This window comes from Chenopodium album, chromosome 26 (assembly GCF_948465745.1).
Source record: "Chenopodium album chromosome 26, dcCheAlbu1.1, whole genome shotgun sequence".
NCBI classification, from domain to species: Eukaryota; Viridiplantae; Streptophyta; class Magnoliopsida; order Caryophyllales; family Amaranthaceae; genus Chenopodium; species Chenopodium album.
Window position 1 is genome coordinate 1,742,640 of NC_137859.1, and position 20,141 is coordinate 1,762,780.

The following is a 20,141-nucleotide window of genomic DNA, read 5'->3' on the forward strand; positions in this document are numbered from 1 at the left end:
AAAGCTGTTGGTTGTGCATGGGCTGCCGCTAGCAGCTCAATGATATGCTAATGCATTATGCAATCAAAGGGGAACGTAGTTGGTTAGATGCTCCAAACTAATCAATTTGATAGCTTTTATTTAAGAGTGATTATTAGAGAAGCTTTAGAAGTTGCAAAGTCATTAGATAACATTAGCAGGGCAAAATCTATTGTTTCGGTTTGCAAATGGCCTTGCAATGTAATGCTTCCTCTATCATCTTGCAAAGTGATTGCTTGGAGATTATCAAGAAAATCCGAGAGATCCTCGGATGGCAGAGGGATCTTATGTTGGTATGCTCACGTCTACAGGGAGGCAAATGAAGCGGCTCACTCAATGGCCCAACTTCGTCCTTTAGAAAATTCCTCCATAGTATGGCTCAGCATATGCCCTGTCATTAACTCATTATAAAGAAAGTTGTAGCTTCGCATCTGATTGTAGCTTCCCTCTAAAAGAATAAGTATGGCGCTATCAAAATCACTGTGCAACGATAAAGGAGTTCAAAATAAACAACACTCGGAAAAAAAATTATAGAATCCAAGTCTCCAGTATTACTGTATGGAATACTGTAGTATACTAGGTACAATGAAAAACATATGCTCTAGAGTATCTCAAACAGATATAGATGTCACCTCTTCTGAAGAGATTAAGATGGCCACAATCTTACAAAAAGAGGAAGAGAAAAGAGCGACATTCTGCATTAGTTGCGAATACATACTCCTAAAAACATTAAATAAAGTCTCGCAAATTTTTCCATGAATTGGCCAAAATAGAGTAACATTACCATTCTTTTTCAGGTCATGATTCAAGAGCTAAGGAACATCTAACATCACTGTAATAAAAAATCACAAGTTCAGGGAGCAAAAGAGCATGATACAGTGCAAGTAAACAAAAACCTTATCCTGATATATAGCTAAAAGCCAAGTGCAAAATAAAACCTTACTCCAAGAAGACGAAACTATGAAGGTAAACAAAAAGTGGGGAGGAAAAAGGACCTTTCAAAAGCAGAATTGCAATTGAAATAGAAACTTTACAGAGTTCTTCTAAAAGAGCTCATCACTCCCTCATGTTACTACCTCCTGCTTCATCTTCACTGTCACTTATATCAAGATCAGCGAGCAGCTCATCTAGAGGCACAGAGGGCAACTCATCACCGTCTGTCATAGAAGCTGTTTCCGATGGTTGGTATTCCTTATTGCGGTACAGTGATACATTAAACCTCAAATCAGGGTTCTCTTCCAAGTCTCTTAAGAACTCTTCATATTCATTAGCAGCCTTATCATGGTCAACTTTAGCATTACCAGCGTCATCAACCTCCATATTAAGGTTCTTGAGCTTCCAAGCACGGGGCTTCCCACGTTTTCTTTGACGCTTCTCTTCATAGCTCTTCTTAATCAATATGACTTCAGGAAGAACAAGCCCTTTGTATTTGTCCAATTCAGAGTCATTAGGATTAGCCCCATAAAGATCATAACCAAGGGCATGATCCCCGGGGTTTAGAAGATGACCTAAGTGCGTTCTAATGTGAAATATTGTATCATTCCTTCCGAAGTCTGATACACGCGCCACTTGGGCATCTGCCAAAGCATACCTTGAGCCAGAAACAACTACTTCAGGTGAAACATTGTCGATATCCAGCACAATGTATTCCACCAGCCGCCTACTAGAGAGCAGGGATTTGAAAGGTGCCCTCCAATACTGATCAGCATCCAGGAAGCAATACCTCAAGGTGTTTGGATCCAATAACATTAAACTGTTGGTCAGTTTTGTACAAATCACAATGGGACCCAGATTCCCCACACTTACTGCAACTTTCGGAGGAAGACATACAAGGTCCTCACGGCAGATGGGGGAAATCTCAACTGAGAAAGTATGCTTATAATTGTAAGTGTTGCTCTTGGAATCCTGAGACACAAGCTCTTTATCACTGCGACTCTTGATGGGAGCAACTTTACCAACAAATTCCAAAAATTTTACAGCATGACTTCTGTTGGAGAAGAAGAAATCAATTCCATTATTCATCTGCTTGATTCTGATAGCCTGGGCCACAGCATCATGCTTAAGAATAAGTTGCTCCAGGTAGAAGAAAGTCCTTCTGTGAGGAACATGTTGTCGGAGTTGAACTGATGCCACCCACTGATCTGGATTCGCCTGGAGCCTATTACAATAATCACACATATTATGGTGCACAACATACTCAACAATATAAGCCTGCTCTAGAATTGCCCCGTGAAGTACTTCCTTTTGAATTCTCAGTTTAACCTTGATCCTCTTAGAGTGCGGTTCAGTCCACACAAACTCAGCATGCACCAATGTGACTTTGGCTTTATCCAAATTCAACCTCTTTAGACAAAATGTTAGGAGTTCCCTTGATTCTAGCAGAGCCCTGATCCGAGTCTTCGGAGGCTGCAAATAAGTCTCACATTCAGGGCAAAATAAGATTGTCACTTGCTTCAGCAAACCTTCAGTGATGTCAATTTCAGTACGCAAACACCTCACACACATGTTGGCAGCATTGGGTTGCATAGAGATACCACATTTGCAGCATAGAACACTGCCAATTGTTTGTCGTACATTAAACATGCCATTTTCCTGATCCATTGCTACAAGAAACCCAGGAAAAAAAGTCAATAATATAAATTAGTGCACATAAGCATCAATAATTCAATAAATTATGCAAAAACAATTCTTAACCTAAACTAATCTAGGATGATCAAGCAGGTCTCACATTAGTTCTTAATTGGGCTTCAGCGAAAGTGAAATTAACCATGAAATCAATTCTCAAACAAATCCAAACTTATACTTTATAAAAGAAAGGTTTTAGAGTTCATCAAGGAAAAACAATTAGAAGGTGACAAGCAGTAATATTTACCAAACAGACGCGGAAAAATGTCAATCCCAAAACAGGGAACACTGATACGGCAAATCAGAATGCATACAACATATCAAAAAAAAAAAAAAGATAATTTGATAACCTATTCAATGAAACACTAAATAACTGACATCAAATCTTACCATTAATCTAAAACAAGTAAACAAAGTGCCACGAGCATCGTTACATACACAAATAAAAGGATTTAGTTTAAGTCCTAAAAATCATGAAACTAAATACTTACAAATAATCACATCACTTGGTTATTTAGAATAATCACTACATCACTAATCAAGTAATCAACCCCAAATAATCAAAATCAAGCTACAGTTCATACATTAAATTAACAATTATCAAATTAAGGTAAAATTTATATACATAAAAAAAATCAATTTCCAGCAGCAATTAAATAGAAGTATATAATAATGAGACTAATTATAATAAAAAAAAAAACTATCAAAACCTGGAATTTGGAATTAAGATATAATTACTCCAAAACAGAAGAAGATATGAAGATGTAGAGAAAATTTATTGAGGCAGCAGCAGCGCCGGTGAGAGAGGGTCGTTGGTCAGAACACCGGTGGGTGCGGCGGCAATCAGAATGAGAGGGTTTAAGAGAAGTGAGGGACTGAGAATGGGTGCGGCGGACTCGTGTTGAGAATGAATGAAAGAAACCAAAAGAATCGTACAGCAGGGTTTCATAATTTATATTTAAAAAATTAAATAAAAAAATAAAAAACAAAAAAATAATAAAACCCTGATATGCTAAGGTGGCATGTTCAAGACGTATCTTCCTATGTCCTCCAGAGTGTCCGAGTCAAACACCAACTGTACGGGATATATAATGACCCAACTCATTACTTTATATAAAAAGCCTTCAATATACCAATGAACCGTGCAAGTTAATAAAAGCACACTAGCCCAAGCCTATAACCTAAAAAAAGTAAGAACATTACAAAGTATTATAAATACAAGTCACATGGTATGACTCTATCTCTCTCTCTCTCTCACTCTCTCTATTTCACTTACTCTCTTATGCTCTGATTAACTCAGATGCTTAGGGTTGGCCCATAATCATCATTTCGGTTCCACCCCGGAACACCAACAATCCTGAGTGGGCCGACTGGCATGTCCGTGCATCCTAGATATAAACCAGTAACACCACCAAGTCACCAACAAATCATAGTGCTGCTATATGTTTCCAATTAGCTACCGCATTAATGGGTTTATGGCAACTGTTTTCTTTTAACCTTCAAATCCTCTCACTAAGTGTGAGTAACGTGATAAAAGAGAACTCTTCCACTACTTACTAGGTACAACTTGGTAACATCACAGCATTATATTTTTTAGGGAATAAAAATCCTAAAATTATTTAAAATTTTAACTATATTTTTAAGTTAGAACCAAGGATTAACTACCAAACAACTTCATAAATGCATCAAATCCCATATCCTCAACTAAGTCAGTGGAGGTGAATGAAATGCACCTGGCTTGCGCACTCCAGAGCTCTGTGATGAAGTAGAATATCTAATAGCACTGTCTGTATCTATAGCAGTTGCTTTGACTCCATAGTTTTGAGATAAATTACGATTTGTTGTAGTATCTCCATCCTCATCAACCTCTTCTTCCATGAAAGAATCCTCGCGTGAGAGTTCCTTTGCTTTTAAAAACTCATCATAATGAGCTTGCCTATGCTGTCTAAAACTCACATTCCTCCCTGATTCAGAATCTTCACCACCCTCCACTATATCATCTCCTTCATCCTCAGAAGATGACCACGCACCAGACCTATGAGTGTTCTTTCCATTAAGAGAAGTAGCATCACTCAAAGCATGATGAGCGGCTTCACCATTTTCAATATCATCTATACAATCATCAAAAGCACCTTGCATTGGTGACACAGAACCATCATTATCAATCGAGCGATGAAACGGCGTCTTTGGCTCAGTTATCTTTTGCCTTGTAGGTTTATTTTTCTCAATTTCCTCCAAGTTATCCTCATCCCACCTTACATGTCCTCTGTCACCCATTCCTCTACTTTGTTGCTCTCCTTGCAATCTTAAAAGAAAAAAAAAATGCAACGCCACCAAGCAGCTCAATCAACCGGAAGAAAATGCCAATAGAATCTCCAATCATAACTCATAAGCATAAATTAAAGCCTCAGAATCCAATTCGCCAGTGCGCAAAAAAATAATTAGAGAAATTTCATTCTTCCAATTGTTATGTTAGTACAATAAAACTTCAATATGATACTTTGACACTTTCCATCCATTTATATAGTTCATTTACAAGCAATTCGATACGTTCCATCCAACTAAATATAGTTCATTTACAAGCAAATTGCGCTATTCTATCCAAATAGACATTTAATTTAACAAGCAATTCGCAACACGGTCTTGTAATACTACTACTGATTCGAGACATTACCCCTTCCATGCTCAGTCGATTATATAACGCAATTTCAAGGTTAGGGTTGATCAAATATACAATAAACGCGCAAAAACATCAAAAGTATTTTCCAATGAAATTGCAATTCATAATCAAAATATATTATTAGCAACCAATGAAATTGCAATTCTCCAATATATGATTAACAAATATCAGAATTTATCATACACAAATTAAATTTATCAGATAATCAAACAACTTCTACAAGTTTCAGCATAATTCAACGACAATAAACAACAAATTATATCATATTCAAAGAAAATTACCCAAAACGAACCAAAACTATAAAATTATCAGAAACAAATAAATTCACGATTCAACTAATTATTGCAAATTAATCAATGAAATTAAAATATAAAGTACCTGAATTTAAGATGAACGAAAATCTGGCTGCCGGAAAACGACGATAAAAAACAGAAATTAGGGTTTAAGAGGGATCGTAGTCAGAAATGACGAAGTTTGGGGTTTTAGTGTTTTACAGCTTTATTTACTTGGTGATGAAAGTCGGTTATGGCAGAATTGGGCTTTTCAATTTTTTTTATTTTTTTTTTATGTTGGGCTTTTAGTTTGTATTTGGCCCTTATGCATCCCACTAATGCCCAACACCTTTAAACAAAGTTCAAAATTTCATATACGAGTAAGTAAAAATCCGGTGAATAAATTACACGGGATATCAATCTATCAAAGTTTAATTTATCGCTAAAATAAATTTTTATAAAGTTCATACTAGAGTAAACATTAGATAAGTTTATGTTTTTAGTCCATTTTTTTGTTAACCATATTTCTACATATTCAAAGAAAAATAAGTTCAAAGAGTGTATGTTCATGAAAAATTAGCTCAAAAATTCTGATTAGAGTTAATGAAAGTCATTCAAGTTTAATTTACAACTAAATTTAGGTGAATAGTATGGATCCTTAAATAAAACTCAGGTTAATGAAACTTAGGTAAAAAAAAACAAAAACACATCTTTAGTTTAGTAAAGATTTTTTTTATTTTTTATTTTTTATTTTTTAAGAAACATAATATTATAATTTTTTTTTTTTTTTTTTGAAACACATAATATTATATTCTTATTCACTTTCTTCTTTATTTATTTATTTTTCAACAAAAAGAGAAAGGCAAAAGAGGTTAGTAATATGGGTATTGGGTACAGTTGGTAGTGATTCTTTGTGCCTCATGTTGATGGGAGGCTATTCATTGAAAAAAAGCCTAACACAAGCCCATAATTTGTGATATAGTGACGTGTACCTACTTTGCTTTGGTGCAAAGTGGGGCGAGATGTCCGTGAAGTTTTAATCACCATAAAGTCCATAGCTTAAGTAATTATTTTCGATCCGTATCTATATCGAATTTCATTTACTACTGTCTTCTGTCTATGTTACATATTATGTACAACTTTTGAATATTTTATATTTCACAATTATACTCAAAAGTTGCACATCATATATAACGGAGGTAGTAGTTCTTTTTATATTAATAATTTAATTTATCTAGGATTAAATAATTATGTCGTCTAATGGTTTATGTCATTGTCTACAAAGTCAAACCCGAATTTTCAATCTCATGGTCAGATAAAAAGAATTATAAACCCAACTTGCTAATATTAACAATTAGTGCATTAATTGAACCAAGAATTTATAGAAATTCCTAAAGATTGTTGGATCTAATTGAACATTCTGACCTAGCTTGATCACCAGCTAGCAAGGCAGCCAACCATTTCAAATAATCCTTTACAATACCATAAATAATAAACCAAAGCCCATTCTAACAGTTGTATTATAAAGCGACCTAAACCAAACTAATAATACTATCACCATCAATATGTGCTGCTATTAGTTGAAATTATTTACTCTTTTGAATGAGATCGATGATAGTAAAAGTTAATCAATCAAGATGATGACTTAAACTAGTTTTACTATTCATTGTCGATCTTTACTTAAAATAGAGAGTAGAGGCAACATTAGAATTTCGGCTAGCTAGAAACCTAGAAGCTTATAACAAGGGCGAGGATGAGAATCGATCCCAGGATCTCAGGGAACCGGGAGGAAAGCTCTAACCACTTGAGCTATCGTTCACTCTCAATTGCTACTCTATATTTCACACTTATTACTTAGAAGTTAATACACATTAAGCTCCTACTTTATAAGTTCTATAGCACAATTCTTCATAATAAATGTTACTATTTTTTTTTCCTTCTCTTTTCTTTTTTTTTTTTTTTTTAAAAGAAACTTACTAGCTCTAGGCCTCTAGTCTATAAGAGCTTGGAGGTGGACATTTATTGAGCTACAGGCATGCAAATAGTACACTAATTTGACTAGAGATAGGAAATTAAACTATAGCAATATACGAAGAGTTGAATTGGTTCGTTCTAGATGACTTCTAGTCATTGCTATCTTATTAACTCTTCGAGGATAATATAGATATAGCCATTCAATATTTATGGGTACGTAATACACTAAAATACTCGTAATTCAAACATGAATCAGACTGAAACTTTTCCATTCAACTGTTTATCAAGTGTAATTTACTTCCCTTTGTTTCCCCTCTACCCCAAAAAAAAAATGTTTAATGTACAGATATACTTCGTACATGAAGTGATCGACTTATTCAAAGGGCCAAGTACAAAGTAATTAATTACCTACGTACATGACTTGACCGTGTTATTGTATCTAGTTATTTACTACGTAATTATTTTTTTAATAAGCCGAGAGCTAGCAGCCCGGTCCAATCTAATGAATTCAAATATATCTTCAAAATGACATAGAGTTGTTATAGATATAGTCAAATACTACGTATTATAAAACTACCACCATACCTATTTTGAATGAACTCAATCAATTAATAATGAACACTGGCTTCTGCAATTTATGATATTGTAAGAATTTGTACTCTTGGTTTCAAATAGAAAAAAAAAAAAGAATTTGTAATCTTGAACACTGATTTCTACTAAATAATATATGATGAACTCATACAGTCAATATACGTAGACACATAGTATATTTTATTAAACATTTTCTGTATAACAGCATTACAACAATATTATTCTAGCTGTACACGTATGAGAAGATACATGAAAATTTATGTCCCTTATTATTCCCTCTTTTTATCGATTATTGATTCTAGAATGAAACATCATTTGAGTTTGTAACTTGTGCATTTGCATGTACGTGTTTGTAACAAATTACCATATATATATACGACTATATGCGTGTGTGTTAATTGAGATAATTGTACATGAAATTTTAAACTTTTTAGTGAAGATAATAATGGTGTACAGCCTGTTGTGATTTAAACCACAGTAAATGATCCCTTTCCATTTAGCGTAGGACATTGTGTGTAATACTTAAAGGTGTATGCCTTTATAAAGCAACACAATTTATTATTGTATTGGCAAACAGTAATAAATAACTAATAATGTAATAAATATAAATGTACAATGACAAAGTTCCATATATTCATATAAAGTACCATATAATTAAAGAATTATGGAGTACATTATGTTCCATTCATTCTCTAGCTAAATAGTTATACATGAAAGATTACAAAAAAATTATAAAGGCTTCAGAATTTATGAAGCATTATTATATTTAATAAATAAGAGAAAAATACACCAACTAAACAAAAAAAAATATTACAGTAATTTATCAACTATTACCTTTCAAAAAAGAAGAAGGAAAAAAAAAAGAAGCAGTATTAAATTGCCAAATGAGTAGCTGAGTGCCCTTATATAATCAGTGTCACCCCTATTTTTTTTGAAGTATATACCTTAATTAGGCAATAATTCTTGGTAGGTATTGAATAATGAAGAAAAATGTAAAAATTACCAAAAAAAAATAATTAAGAATAAATAATGATATCATTCCCTTAAACATAAAAAATATATATAGGGCCTAGGTGGTATAAATTTATATATAGATCTATATATTTCAATTCATTTTTTCTTGGTAATAATTCATTTTTGCTTCATGATCCTCTGGAAAAGTACTAGTGTCTTCATTTTGGATCCAACCAAACATCTCCAAGTAAGGATTAGCCAAATTCTTAGGAGGATATTCTTCAATAAAGTCCTTCCAAACATTGTCACATCCATCTAAGTCTCTTACCACTTCCCACAAACAACTATTACACTTAAACCCTGCCCCAAAGCTAACCATCAACACCCTCTCACCCTTTTTTAGCCTCTTTTTGGACTCCATGTACCCTAAAACATACCATAAGCTACCCGCTGATGTGTTCCCAAACCGGTGGAGGGTCATCCTTGCTGGCTCGAGGTCGTACTCACATAACTTTAAATTCTCCCCTAAACCATCTATAACAGCTTTACCACCCGTGTGAATACAAAAATGTTCTACCCCCGTCTTAAAATTAATACTTGGTTTATTACCTGCTTGCTTGTTAGGTCCGGAGAAAAATCTCCGGACCATAACTGCAAGCACAAATCGAACCACTTCTTTAGTTGGCAAGATCTTCGGGGCCAACTCCTTAAGATTATCAACCAAACATCGGGCCGCGGATTTAGGAAGGTTTTTACTAAGGTGAAACCCTAGCCTCCCCACGGAATCCTCCATTTGCATGCAACATCCGTACGAGTCATCTCTAGCACCATGATGCGTCCGTACAAGACACTTGAGCTTTAACATAGCCTTCTTCCTTAAACCCCATTTATTGGTCAAGAGAATCGCGCTCCCACCCGACCTAAACAAACAATTTGACAATATCATGGACCGGTCATTACCCGTGTACCAATTCGAGCTTAATGATTCCGATGTCACAACTAAAGCGTAACGCTCTTTTTCGTGCTTAAACACACTTTGAACAATGCTTATAGAAATTAAGCTAGCACTACACCCCATCCCACTAAGGTTGTACACCTTAACATCATCCCTCATTTTGTAATGGTTCACAATCCTTGAGGCCAAGCATGGTTCGGACGCAAACATCGACACATTCACGACTAAAACGTCGATTTCTTGAGGAGAAATTTTGGATTTAGAGAGGAGTTTTTCAATACTATCTTGAAAAAACTCGTCCATTTCTTCTAAGCTATCTTTAATTGTTGGACATTCTTCTTTGCCCTTAAGGATGTTTCTTGGGGCATACGTTTCCTCCCCAATGCCGGAGCTAACAACCGCCTTTAGAAGAAACTTGTACTCATTAATGCCCAAGTTTTTGTTCCGGGCAAGGATTTCACCGGAGAATTGTGAACTTACTTTGCGATCATCGGTCGGTTTATAGCATTCATAGCTTAAAATGTAACAATCTTGGTGTCTTTTAATAAGAGCCCATTTTAGAAAGTGAAAGAGGAAAAAAAGAGAAGGGAAAAGAAGTAGTAAGATGAAGAATCCCATTATTGTTTTTTTAACAAAAAATTATTTTTGGTTTGAGAGGAAGCTAAAGAATAATCTTTATTTTTTTGTGGGATGTAAAGCTAAGAAGAAATGGAGGCATTTAAATTAAAGATATGTAAACTTAGAAATCTAATAAATATAATTGGACAAACCAACTTCTACCAACTAATTATGTGCATGAATTAGGTCACAAAAGAAGGTTCGGACATGTGATTGAAGAAGAAGCTAGTTATAACTTATAAGACTCATCAAAAGGTAGGGACCTTTATTTCTTCTTCTTCTTTATATATTTATTAATTAAATTTTTTATTTATTTATTTTGGTATCAAACAAAAAGACCATCTTTAAACCCTCGTTTTCTTTGTGATGGCCATTGTCTTTGCCTCATTGCTGTTAAAGATTTGCAAAATCGGATACGCTTTTATAATAACCATAAATATTATTAGGGGAATTATTTACTTTTTGAAATAGACAATTTATCTCTTGAAAGTCATATATCGACATTTACAATAAATTAAATTTATTAGGTAAATTAATAAAATTGTCCTATGGATTGACTTCAATTATTACGTATATAGATTTGACAATTTATCCCTTTTTATATTATTATTTTTCATACTAGCCGTTCTTACGAGGGGGTTTATCAATATGTTATTAAGTTACAATTACAAGATATTTTTAAAATTCGGGACGTCCTATGGTAGAGAAGGAGAGGAAGTGACTTGTACTATGTTAACTCCTATTAGTGGATATACTTTGTAATAGAAATTTGTTATCAATTCTATCCAATTATTTGAAGTTTCTTGTAAATTAATGTTTTAATTATTTGTGACAGTTGGGGGTACATTCCATTCTTGTATGAGGGAAAGAATCAATTTAATGATCAACTATTTTTAAATTTTGGTCTACCTATAATATTCCGAAAATGGGTTTTGCGTAAAGAAGTAATATAAAAAGGAAGGAAAAAAAGATACAAAAGTGACCAAGAGAATTTTGGAGTATATTATACGGAGTAATGAATATTGAAAATAAATAGATATAATGTAGTGCAAGTTAGAAAAAAAATTATGTATTTGACTTTATTTGTGACAAATAAACAAATAATATCCAAGAACTTATTTTGAGCATTTTAAATATAAGTATATAAAAATAGAATTTATTTGGAACAACAACTTGATCCATTTGGACAGTGATGGATAACCTCTTTTTCTATCAACAAAATTCATTATTGGTATAAATCAATAAACTCCGTGTAGTTCAAATTTAATAAATTAGATGAATATAACATGCTTCATATATTAAGTGACATAAAGAAATCGTAAATGATCGAGAAATATATGTTTTTGCTACAAAACTTAGTACACATCCAACCCAAAGCTAGACGGAACTAAGCTAACAACTCAACAAGGTCCAAATCAATCACAAATCTAAAGTGGAATATTAATACTCCATTGGCTATGGTTTCTTATGATGTCAATATTAATCACAATGAATTATGAATGTGAGAGTAAACTGTTAGACGTGATAGCAATTCTTAAAATTATTTATCCTCCGATCCATAATTTATATACAATCTAAATAGAATACACGAAAAAAATAAGGTTGGGAACACGAGGAGGGAGTACCGGCCTTTTACTCGTATATAATGTAATGAAACCACAATAAAGTCATAGTTTGACATAGTTGGTGATGAAGCTAACATCATTTTCAATTATAAATTACTAAGTTAGTGATCGAGCTGGTGATAGGAAAGTTCTAGTAGTAGAGTGTTACAATAAGTTTACAAAAAAGAGGATAATAAATTTAAAGAAAAGGCAACAATTATTAACAGAGATCTTTCATTGGTATGGTAGGTTTTCCCTGATTCGTGTTTTACTAGTACACTCAAAAAATGTTCATTTATTGTTATCTATGGTAGAAGGAGGTGTGCAATTAATGATTTAATTATTAGTACAGCAAAGTATTTATAATTTATTTATTTATTTCTTTTTACCTTTTGACTGTCTTCAAATTTCGGTCAGGTGAATTTTAATTAGAACAGTGAATTCTTGATTGCATGGAACTAGTAAGGAACTCTGAACACTTTATTTTGCAGGTGAACTTTAATGGAAGTTTGTTTCTAATTTAATACTCTATATCTTAATACAACATTTACATATTTTTACTTTTATCATTAATACATAAATTTTACTACTTTGTCGTATTCTCAATAAGAGGATACTAATAAAGAAGTTGATATTTTGAAATTTTAATTTGAGTCAAATAACAAGATCTCACAAAACTATATATGTTTTGCATTAAATTTATTTCACCATATACAATCAAAATGAGGTATATTTGAGATGAGGAAGAACTATATTTTTTTTTATATATTAGCATATATACACTTCATGCAAATTATATACTCCATCATATTATCCATTGTATGAGACCATCATAAATAATGTTACCTCTGTCTCAAATTACAATCCTTAATAAAATGTTTAGTCCCAACAAATCTGAACTAAAACTTAAGCCACAACATATTACAGCTAAGACAAATTCAAAGCTAATAGCGTGTACACAAATGTTTGCACATCATCAAATATGTATGATATGTCATTGCATGCACAAAACATCTTCCATGCACGAATTGCCAAGTGCCTACTTCACAATTTATAAAGATGGCATGATTAATTACTAACAATATAATTAAGTAGCATTCAATAATTTTGGTTAGAAAAATTCTTGGCCTATTAATTACTTGTACAAATACATGTGCAATTAGCTTCAAATTCTGATTTCTATAGATTCCTAAACAATCGCATTTTCAAACGATGATTATTATACTCGAATTTAAAATGTCATCTAATCAAATACCGGATAATCTTTATTAAGTAAGTACTAATGATGATGTTGACGAACCAAAAGAAGAAGACGTCGACTACGTCTTTGAAGAACTGGATTTTCTTTTCTATCATGCAACGTCATTTCACCTCTTTCAATAGAAGGTGAAACAACGTCGTCCTCTTCATGACCATCCAATAAATCTGATAAGTAATTTTCCAAATCTTCGGGGGTAAATTTGACTACGGAGTCAATTTTTCCTTTCTCTCTACTCTTAGCTAAAACCACTTTATATTTATCATACATCTTTCGATATCTCGCGTCAACTTTCCTAATAATTGAATTTTTCATCTCGTCTCTTAACTTCGTATCTTGTACAACCCATTCCACCTGCTTACGATACTCCTCCTCAAAGTCAACGTTAAATCTCTTAAAACATTCTTTGACTTTATCAAGAGAAATCTCCACCGTTAGATCTTTTGGTAATGAAGATATCACTCTACCCCACCCCATCCTTTTATAGTTTGCAGCATATTGTACCACTTTAAAGGAATGTTTGTTTACCCATTTTTCCCCTAACACGTTATATAGTTTGGTAGACTTTACTTTTGTTACAACATATTGAAGATTATTTGCTAAGAAAAGGTATGAAAGAGATGCATCTTTGTAAAGCTCTGATTTACTATCTAGCTTACCAAGTAATATCAATATTAACCAGGCAAAATGTAACGCCACAGGAGACGACATTGTTTCACCTTCGAAATAACTCTCTGGTAACGGCGACTGCAGGCTTACTGGATAATCTGCGAGGATTTTGTCCAATGCAGAGGCGTGATTAGAAAGATTGACCATGTAGTTCATTTCATATCTGGTCAAGGGGTGGATCCCTCCTCCAGAGACTACACCCTTTGAGGAGTCTTTATACACATGTGCCTCAAAATCTGCTTCCATTGATTTCACGGCTTCAGTTACTCGTCCTGTAGAGGACCTCAGTTGTGATCGAACAACTGAGGTGAACTCTGATGAGAAGATCTTTTCAATTTCCAAGGTATCCTCTATCATCCCCTCATAAAGGGTTAGGAACTTGAAGATTTTATCAGGGGATTTCTTTGCGTGTTTTGCAAGTTTCCCGGGAATTCGAAACAAAATTAGGGCAGACTCTTTACAAACATCCGAAAAACATGATTCCGTAACGGATGGCAAGGTACAAGCTGAAAAAAGATGTTCACAAAGATTTTTCTCAAGGGAAAATATCTTCACACAAATTTTTATAGAATTCAACCATTTAGTCATTTTAGCATCAATAGTCTCCCAATCTAATTTCTGAACTTGTGATTTCTTCAACTTACGTGCACCTAGCTTAAGTAGGGCATCCTCAACGAAAGACCGCCTCGTAAGCTTAAATATCTTAAGACATTTCTTCCCAAACCCGGCACTCATCATGCAATCCGCTATCAACTTAAGGTCGGCCATAGTAGATGCCTCCTCCGTGGTCGAGTCTTCATGATAATTATTATTTGACACGGTGAAAACGGCTAAGTCGTTGTTGTTGTTGTTATTGTTATTGTTATTGTTACACCCTAATGAGGGGTCACACGACGAGAATATTGAGTGACCCCCCTCAACAACGGAATAATAATCAATGTGGTGCTTACTATTGGCCTTAAGGAGCGAAAAAAATTCGGTACTCAAGCGCTTTTTTGCTATACGAAGCAAGTTTTGACACGAGACTATCTTCTTGTGTGAAGGATAATGGTAGGAGAAGTTTGAGGTGCCGGAGAAGTATTGGAGGGCTGCGTGAAGGTCTTTAACGGCTCGCATGAATTCGAGTACTTCTTCGCGGCTATGATGGTTAAAGAGTGATGTGTTGGGGCTTATATCGGAGGTTTCGTAATCCCATGACATGATAACTCTCATTGATGCTTCCATGGTTTCCTCCATGATTGTTTTGCATGTATTGTTCTTTTGTTGATGGTTTGTTTGTGGGAGAAGTTTTTTTTTTTTTTTTTTAATCAAGGTTATTATGACAAACTATGAATTTAAATTGAGTGTTTTGAGGTTTGATGATCTAAAATGAATCATGTTCTTTGGAAGATGGATTAAGGGAGAAAGAGAAGGCAAAGGAGCACGTAGAATTAGGAATGAAGAATGGAGATGAGAATTTTAAGGATGAAATTGAAGAGTTTATATGAATTTGACTATTTTGTAATGAACCTTTTTTATTACAAAAAAATTATGGCCGATAATAATATGTTTTTTACGTTAACTTTATCATCCAGCAATTCCTATATCATTGTATTTCTATAGAATAATTAATAATCATGTTTAAATCACAAAATATATACAAGTATAAAAGCAATGTATTATAATTAGATCTTGATGTATTATAATTAGCTACACTTTTGATTTGCATTGTACATATTAAAAGGTTAAATTTATTTCCTTCCTTTAAAAAAAGGTTAGATTTATTGTAATTTTGTATATTATGTTTAACAGAATCATGATGAACAGTTAGGGGATGTAGCTCAGATGGTAGAGCGCTCGCTTAGCATGCGAGAGGTACGGGGATCGATACCCCGCATCTCCATTTTTTTTGAATGCTCTTAATATATTTATATGGTGACCTAAAATTAAAGTTGTACCAATCTTTCAACATGACCGCATAGCGCAGTGGATTAGCGCGTTTGACTTCGGATCAAAAGGTCGTGGGTTCGACTCCCACTGTGGTCGATGTTTTCATGCTTATTTTATACGTATTCAAAAAGATTCCACATAAAGTCAAAGCGGATCAAGTAAAAAAGAACGAAGGAAGCAGTATAGAGTACTTTGTATTAGTTGAAATTGACTGACAAAATAATACGCACCGAATACATTATTTTAATTGTAGTCGATGTTTTTCATGCTTATTTTTTACATGACCTGTTTCTTTTATCACGCTTTCCAATGCAAAACTTTAGCGATCAATAACTCTAAGGGGGTGTTTGGTATAAATATTGTAAATGAAACGGAAAGGATTCAAATAAATAGGAGAAAGGGTAATGATAAACGTTACCTTTACTATATGTTTGGTATCCTAATGAAATGGAAACAATTTGAGTAGATTGTGATTGAGTAAGGAAACGTAATTTGTTTCCACTAGTTTGTCAAGGGTAACAAATTGGGAGATTTTGTTACCCTTAGAAAACGGTATTTGTTACTTTTAACACATACCAAACAAGTAAAAATGGAAACACTTAATTGAATCCGTTTCCCCATCTAAAATTACTATACCAAACACCCCCTTAATTGTATCTTCTTATCATAATGTTTAAATAAATATTTTTGGGTAAGCAGAGAAAACGTTGAATGAACATTTATTCATTTTTTATTAGAGAATAATATTAAATGAATAAATTTAGATCTTAATCACTAATGTAACTTGAATAGGCCATTAGGCTGAAGCACCAGATCCTTAAACTAATACTCATTATTGAAACAAAATGACATTCTTAAGAATATTGCTCCCAAGAGCTTCATCTCCTCTTTCAATCTCATCTCTTAATCTCTCTCTTAAACTCCAATCTTACCTCCCTAATCACTCTCTCGGCCGGGCCACTCCGAATCGTGGGGCCCACATCCACTTCTCCACCACAGTTGAAAATGCCACGGCCACTAAAGTTGGAGGTGATATTGAGATCTCACCGGCAAAGTTGCCGGCGACGGAGCTCCCGGCGAGTCTCCGGCGAGAGTTGATGCCAGGACACGTGGCGCTGATTTTGGACGGGAATAGAAGATGGGCTGAAGTAAGAGGACTTGAATCAGATGCAGGGCATGAAGCTGGGCTTAAGACTTTGCTTCAAGTAATGGGCCTTTGTGCTAAATGGGGTATCAAAGTTGCCACTTTTTTCTTGTTTTCGTCTGAAAATTGGCGTCGCCCCAAAGTTAGTGCTTTTCTCTTTTTACCCTTTTATTTTCTCATTTATTTTGTTGATCATATTCACTCATCAAAAAAAAAAAAAAAACTTCTTTGATTAGACCCTGTTCACTCCATCTTTAAAAAATAATGTTCAGTAAAATGAATTTCAGTTCGGTAAAAATAATTTCAGTGTAGTAAAAATAATTTCAGTTTTGTAAAAATAATTTCAATTCAATTAAATTAATTTCAGTTCAGTAAAAATAATTTAAGTTTAGCAAAAATAATTTCAGTTTAGTAAAAAAAAAAAATCAGTTTAGTAAATATAATTCCATTTCAGTAAAAATTAGTAAACTAATAGAAAATGAACAAAATAATTTCAGTTCAGTTTAAAATTAAAAATAATTTCAGTTTAGCTAAAATAAGGTGAAGTGAACGGACCTTAGTCCAAAATGATTATTTTAATTACATTATGAAAAGAAGATACAATTTAAAATAATGTGTCTTCGTTGCACGTTATTTTGTCATTATATCCAACCTCATACAAAGTATGTACTCCGTATCTTATTTTAACATTAAGGTTAGTAAAGTGACTAATACCATAGGTATACTTAAGCTAGCATTCATCATTACTAAGTAACAAGAAAAACTTGTATAAATGAGTTATGTACAAAACTATTAAATTGAATCAAAATCCTGTTTTAGAAATCAATGTTTCTAATATTTTGAGAGTTTGTGACATTTATTTTGTACCTAAAAAATACAAGATTGAGTTATTTCCTCATATTTTCATAATTATGAAATATAAGGGATTCAAACGAGGATAATTGCATATATCAATAGTATATTTGTGCTTCGAAATCATGGAAAGACTGTTTCCACTAGATTTGAATCATATGATCACTCTTTCAACAATTTTCTAATAATGGACATTATTGTACAGCTTTTAAGTTACTCCTGTCTAACAATTGTCCTAGAAACTTGATGTACATAAATCAAATGAATTTTTATGTTGGCTGACAAAATTTCTACACATAATGAAAAAAAAAAAAAAAACTCTGTTGTGGCTGTAAATGATCAGATATGGTGCATACAACATAATTTTGGACTTCTTTGAATAGTATTCAACTCGTACTTGCAGTGTTTAAAACTCGCAATACGAGCATTTTAAGACCAATTATGTACTGAGCATCAAAAAACATGTGTTGCAGGCAGAAATCGAGTTTGTGATGTGGCGGATCCATAAGATGTTGGTAGATGAACTCGAGAATATCATTAGGTTAGTACCTTTGTAATATGAATGTACAACTCTATGATAAATCCAGACATTTGATTTCATGTATCAATTATCATATTGCAATTTAGCTTATCACATGAGATTTTAATATTTAAAGATTAACATTCAACAGGCAAGGAATAAGAATCTCCACAATCGGAGATACTTCTTTGCTCCCTGCTTCCTTACAGGAGGTGATAGAACACACAAAAGAATCGACGAAAGATAACACCAAAACACATGTAATCTTTGCTGTTAGTTACAGTGGGAAGAATGACATCGTGCAAGCATGCCAAAACATCAGTAAAAAAGTTAGAGATGGCCTGATCGAGCCCAACGATGTGTCTGAAACTCTTATCGAGCAAGAGCTAGAGACTAAGATAACGAAGACTCCTTGCCCTGATTTACTCATTCGAACAAGTGGTGAGATTCGGATCAGTAACTTCTTGCTATGGCAATTGGCCTACTCTGAACTCTACTTTACTAAAACACTGTGGCCTGAATTCGGAGAATCAGAGTTTGTAGCAGCATTAGAGTCTTATCAGACGAGAGGAAGGCGGTTTGGAGGGCGATTATGAAGCATCAATGTATGTTATACCTTAAACCTTCAGTGTAATTAGTCAACATGTTTGATGAGGATGTGTTATTTTTTATGTATTTGTTGAGATTTGAACTTTTTGGCATTCAGAATGTAAGTTTAGTGTGCATGAAGTTTTGAACTGTTGTTTGATTGAGAGCAGAAACCATTTTACAGCAGGAAACCTGCGAGTTTATTGGATTTGGTGATGCGACATTCAATCTCTCCTCTCTACTCGAGTTAGAAAAATATTTTTGAAAAAGAAATAAACCTTTATCTTTTAGAGTGGATTCAAGAGTCTACTCTTTCTTAGTCTCTTCGAAAATGTCTATAAAAATCGTTCTTATAAAGTATGCATTATTCACACCTACTGGACAAAGAATTATCAAACACTAATTTGTTACCTTTCCTAAATTTTACAACTTGGCTTACTAGAAAATCAATTAAAAACTAGTTAAATTTCCTCCTTTTTACAAAGATAACTCAACTTGACAACTTCCTCAAATTTAACATAGTAACAATAATCTAAGAAATTTCACGAGTCCTTATCCTAGATAATAATAAATAAGATGGAGTGTCAATTTATTCTGTTAAACAACTAACAAAAGTAACAAGTAGCCCATTATATAAGTTACACCTTAACCTAAGGTTATTGAAACCAAAAATAAAAAAGTTCAACTCTTGAGTCCCTTCAAAGAGCAAAAAAAAAGTTAGAAATAAAAGCTTTTTATCCACCTTACAATTTGGGTTCCACACCTTACTACCTTCCAAAGCAATACGTCCACTCTCCTAAATATACCAATACCATAATCATAAAAAGCTTAAAAATGAAAAACAAATATAAAGCAAAGTCACATTACATGTTTCATATAAATATTCATAA

At 33.5% G+C, this 20,141-nt stretch overlaps 3 protein-coding genes, 2 non-coding genes and 1 pseudogene across 5 annotated transcripts; 3 read left to right on the forward strand and 3 right to left on the reverse strand.

Moving 5' to 3' along the window:
• Positions 1-766: 766 nt before the first annotated feature.
• On the reverse strand, positions 767-5,830 carry LOC145618034 (uncharacterized). Its single transcript, XM_081672812.1, has 3 exons — positions 5,702-5,830; positions 4,377-4,948; positions 767-2,621 (listed from the first exon to the last, which is right to left on the reverse strand). Exons 2-3 carry the CDS (start codon positions 4,918-4,920, stop codon positions 1,075-1,077), a joined length of 2,091 nt encoding a protein of 696 aa, XP_081528938.1. The 5' UTR covers positions 4,921-4,948; positions 5,702-5,830; the 3' UTR covers positions 767-1,074.
• A 3,202-nt stretch (positions 5,831-9,032) lies between these two features.
• Positions 9,033-10,877, reverse strand: LOC145617770 (3-ketoacyl-CoA synthase 12-like). The gene has a single exon (XM_081672520.1). The coding sequence runs from the start codon at positions 10,685-10,687 to the stop codon at positions 9,266-9,268; it is 1,422 nt and encodes a 473-aa protein (XP_081528646.1). The 5' UTR covers positions 10,688-10,877; the 3' UTR covers positions 9,033-9,265.
• Positions 10,878-13,570: 2,693 nt separating this feature from the next.
• Positions 13,571-15,454, reverse strand: LOC145616132 (exocyst complex component EXO70H1-like). Its single transcript, XM_081670833.1, has one exon. It carries the CDS (start codon positions 15,452-15,454, stop codon positions 13,571-13,573), a length of 1,884 nt encoding a protein of 627 aa, XP_081526959.1.
• A 573-nt stretch (positions 15,455-16,027) lies between these two features.
• Positions 16,028-16,100, forward strand: TRNAA-AGC (transfer RNA alanine (anticodon AGC)). The gene has a single exon. It is a non-coding gene; the product is annotated as a tRNA-Ala (tRNA).
• Positions 16,101-16,169: 69 nt separating this feature from the next.
• On the forward strand, positions 16,170-16,243 carry TRNAR-UCG (transfer RNA arginine (anticodon UCG)). The gene has a single exon. It is a non-coding gene; the product is annotated as a tRNA-Arg (tRNA).
• A 749-nt stretch (positions 16,244-16,992) lies between these two features.
• LOC145616133 (cis-prenyltransferase 4, chloroplastic pseudogene) lies at positions 16,993-19,259 on the forward strand (annotated as a pseudogene).
• The last annotated feature ends 882 nt before the right edge of the window (positions 19,260-20,141 follow it).

What these genes read in the sequence shown, in the direction of transcription:
- LOC145617770 (XM_081672520.1), bottom strand. Translation starts at nt 10,687, where the DNA reads ATGGGATTCTTCATCTTACTACTTCTTTTCCCTTCTCTTTTTTTCCTC.
- LOC145618034 (XM_081672812.1), bottom strand. Translation starts at nt 4,920, where the DNA reads ATGGGTGACAGAGGACATGTAAGGTGGGATGAGGATAACTTGGAGGAA. An exon ending in CTCTGGAGTGCGCAAGCCAG is followed by an intron (nt 2,622 to 4,376) that starts GTGCATTTCATT and finishes GGTTTCTTGTAG; the next exon opens with CAATGGATCAGGAAAATGGC.
- LOC145616132 (XM_081670833.1), bottom strand. Translation starts at nt 15,454, where the DNA reads ATGGAGGAAACCATGGAAGCATCAATGAGAGTTATCATGTCATGGGAT.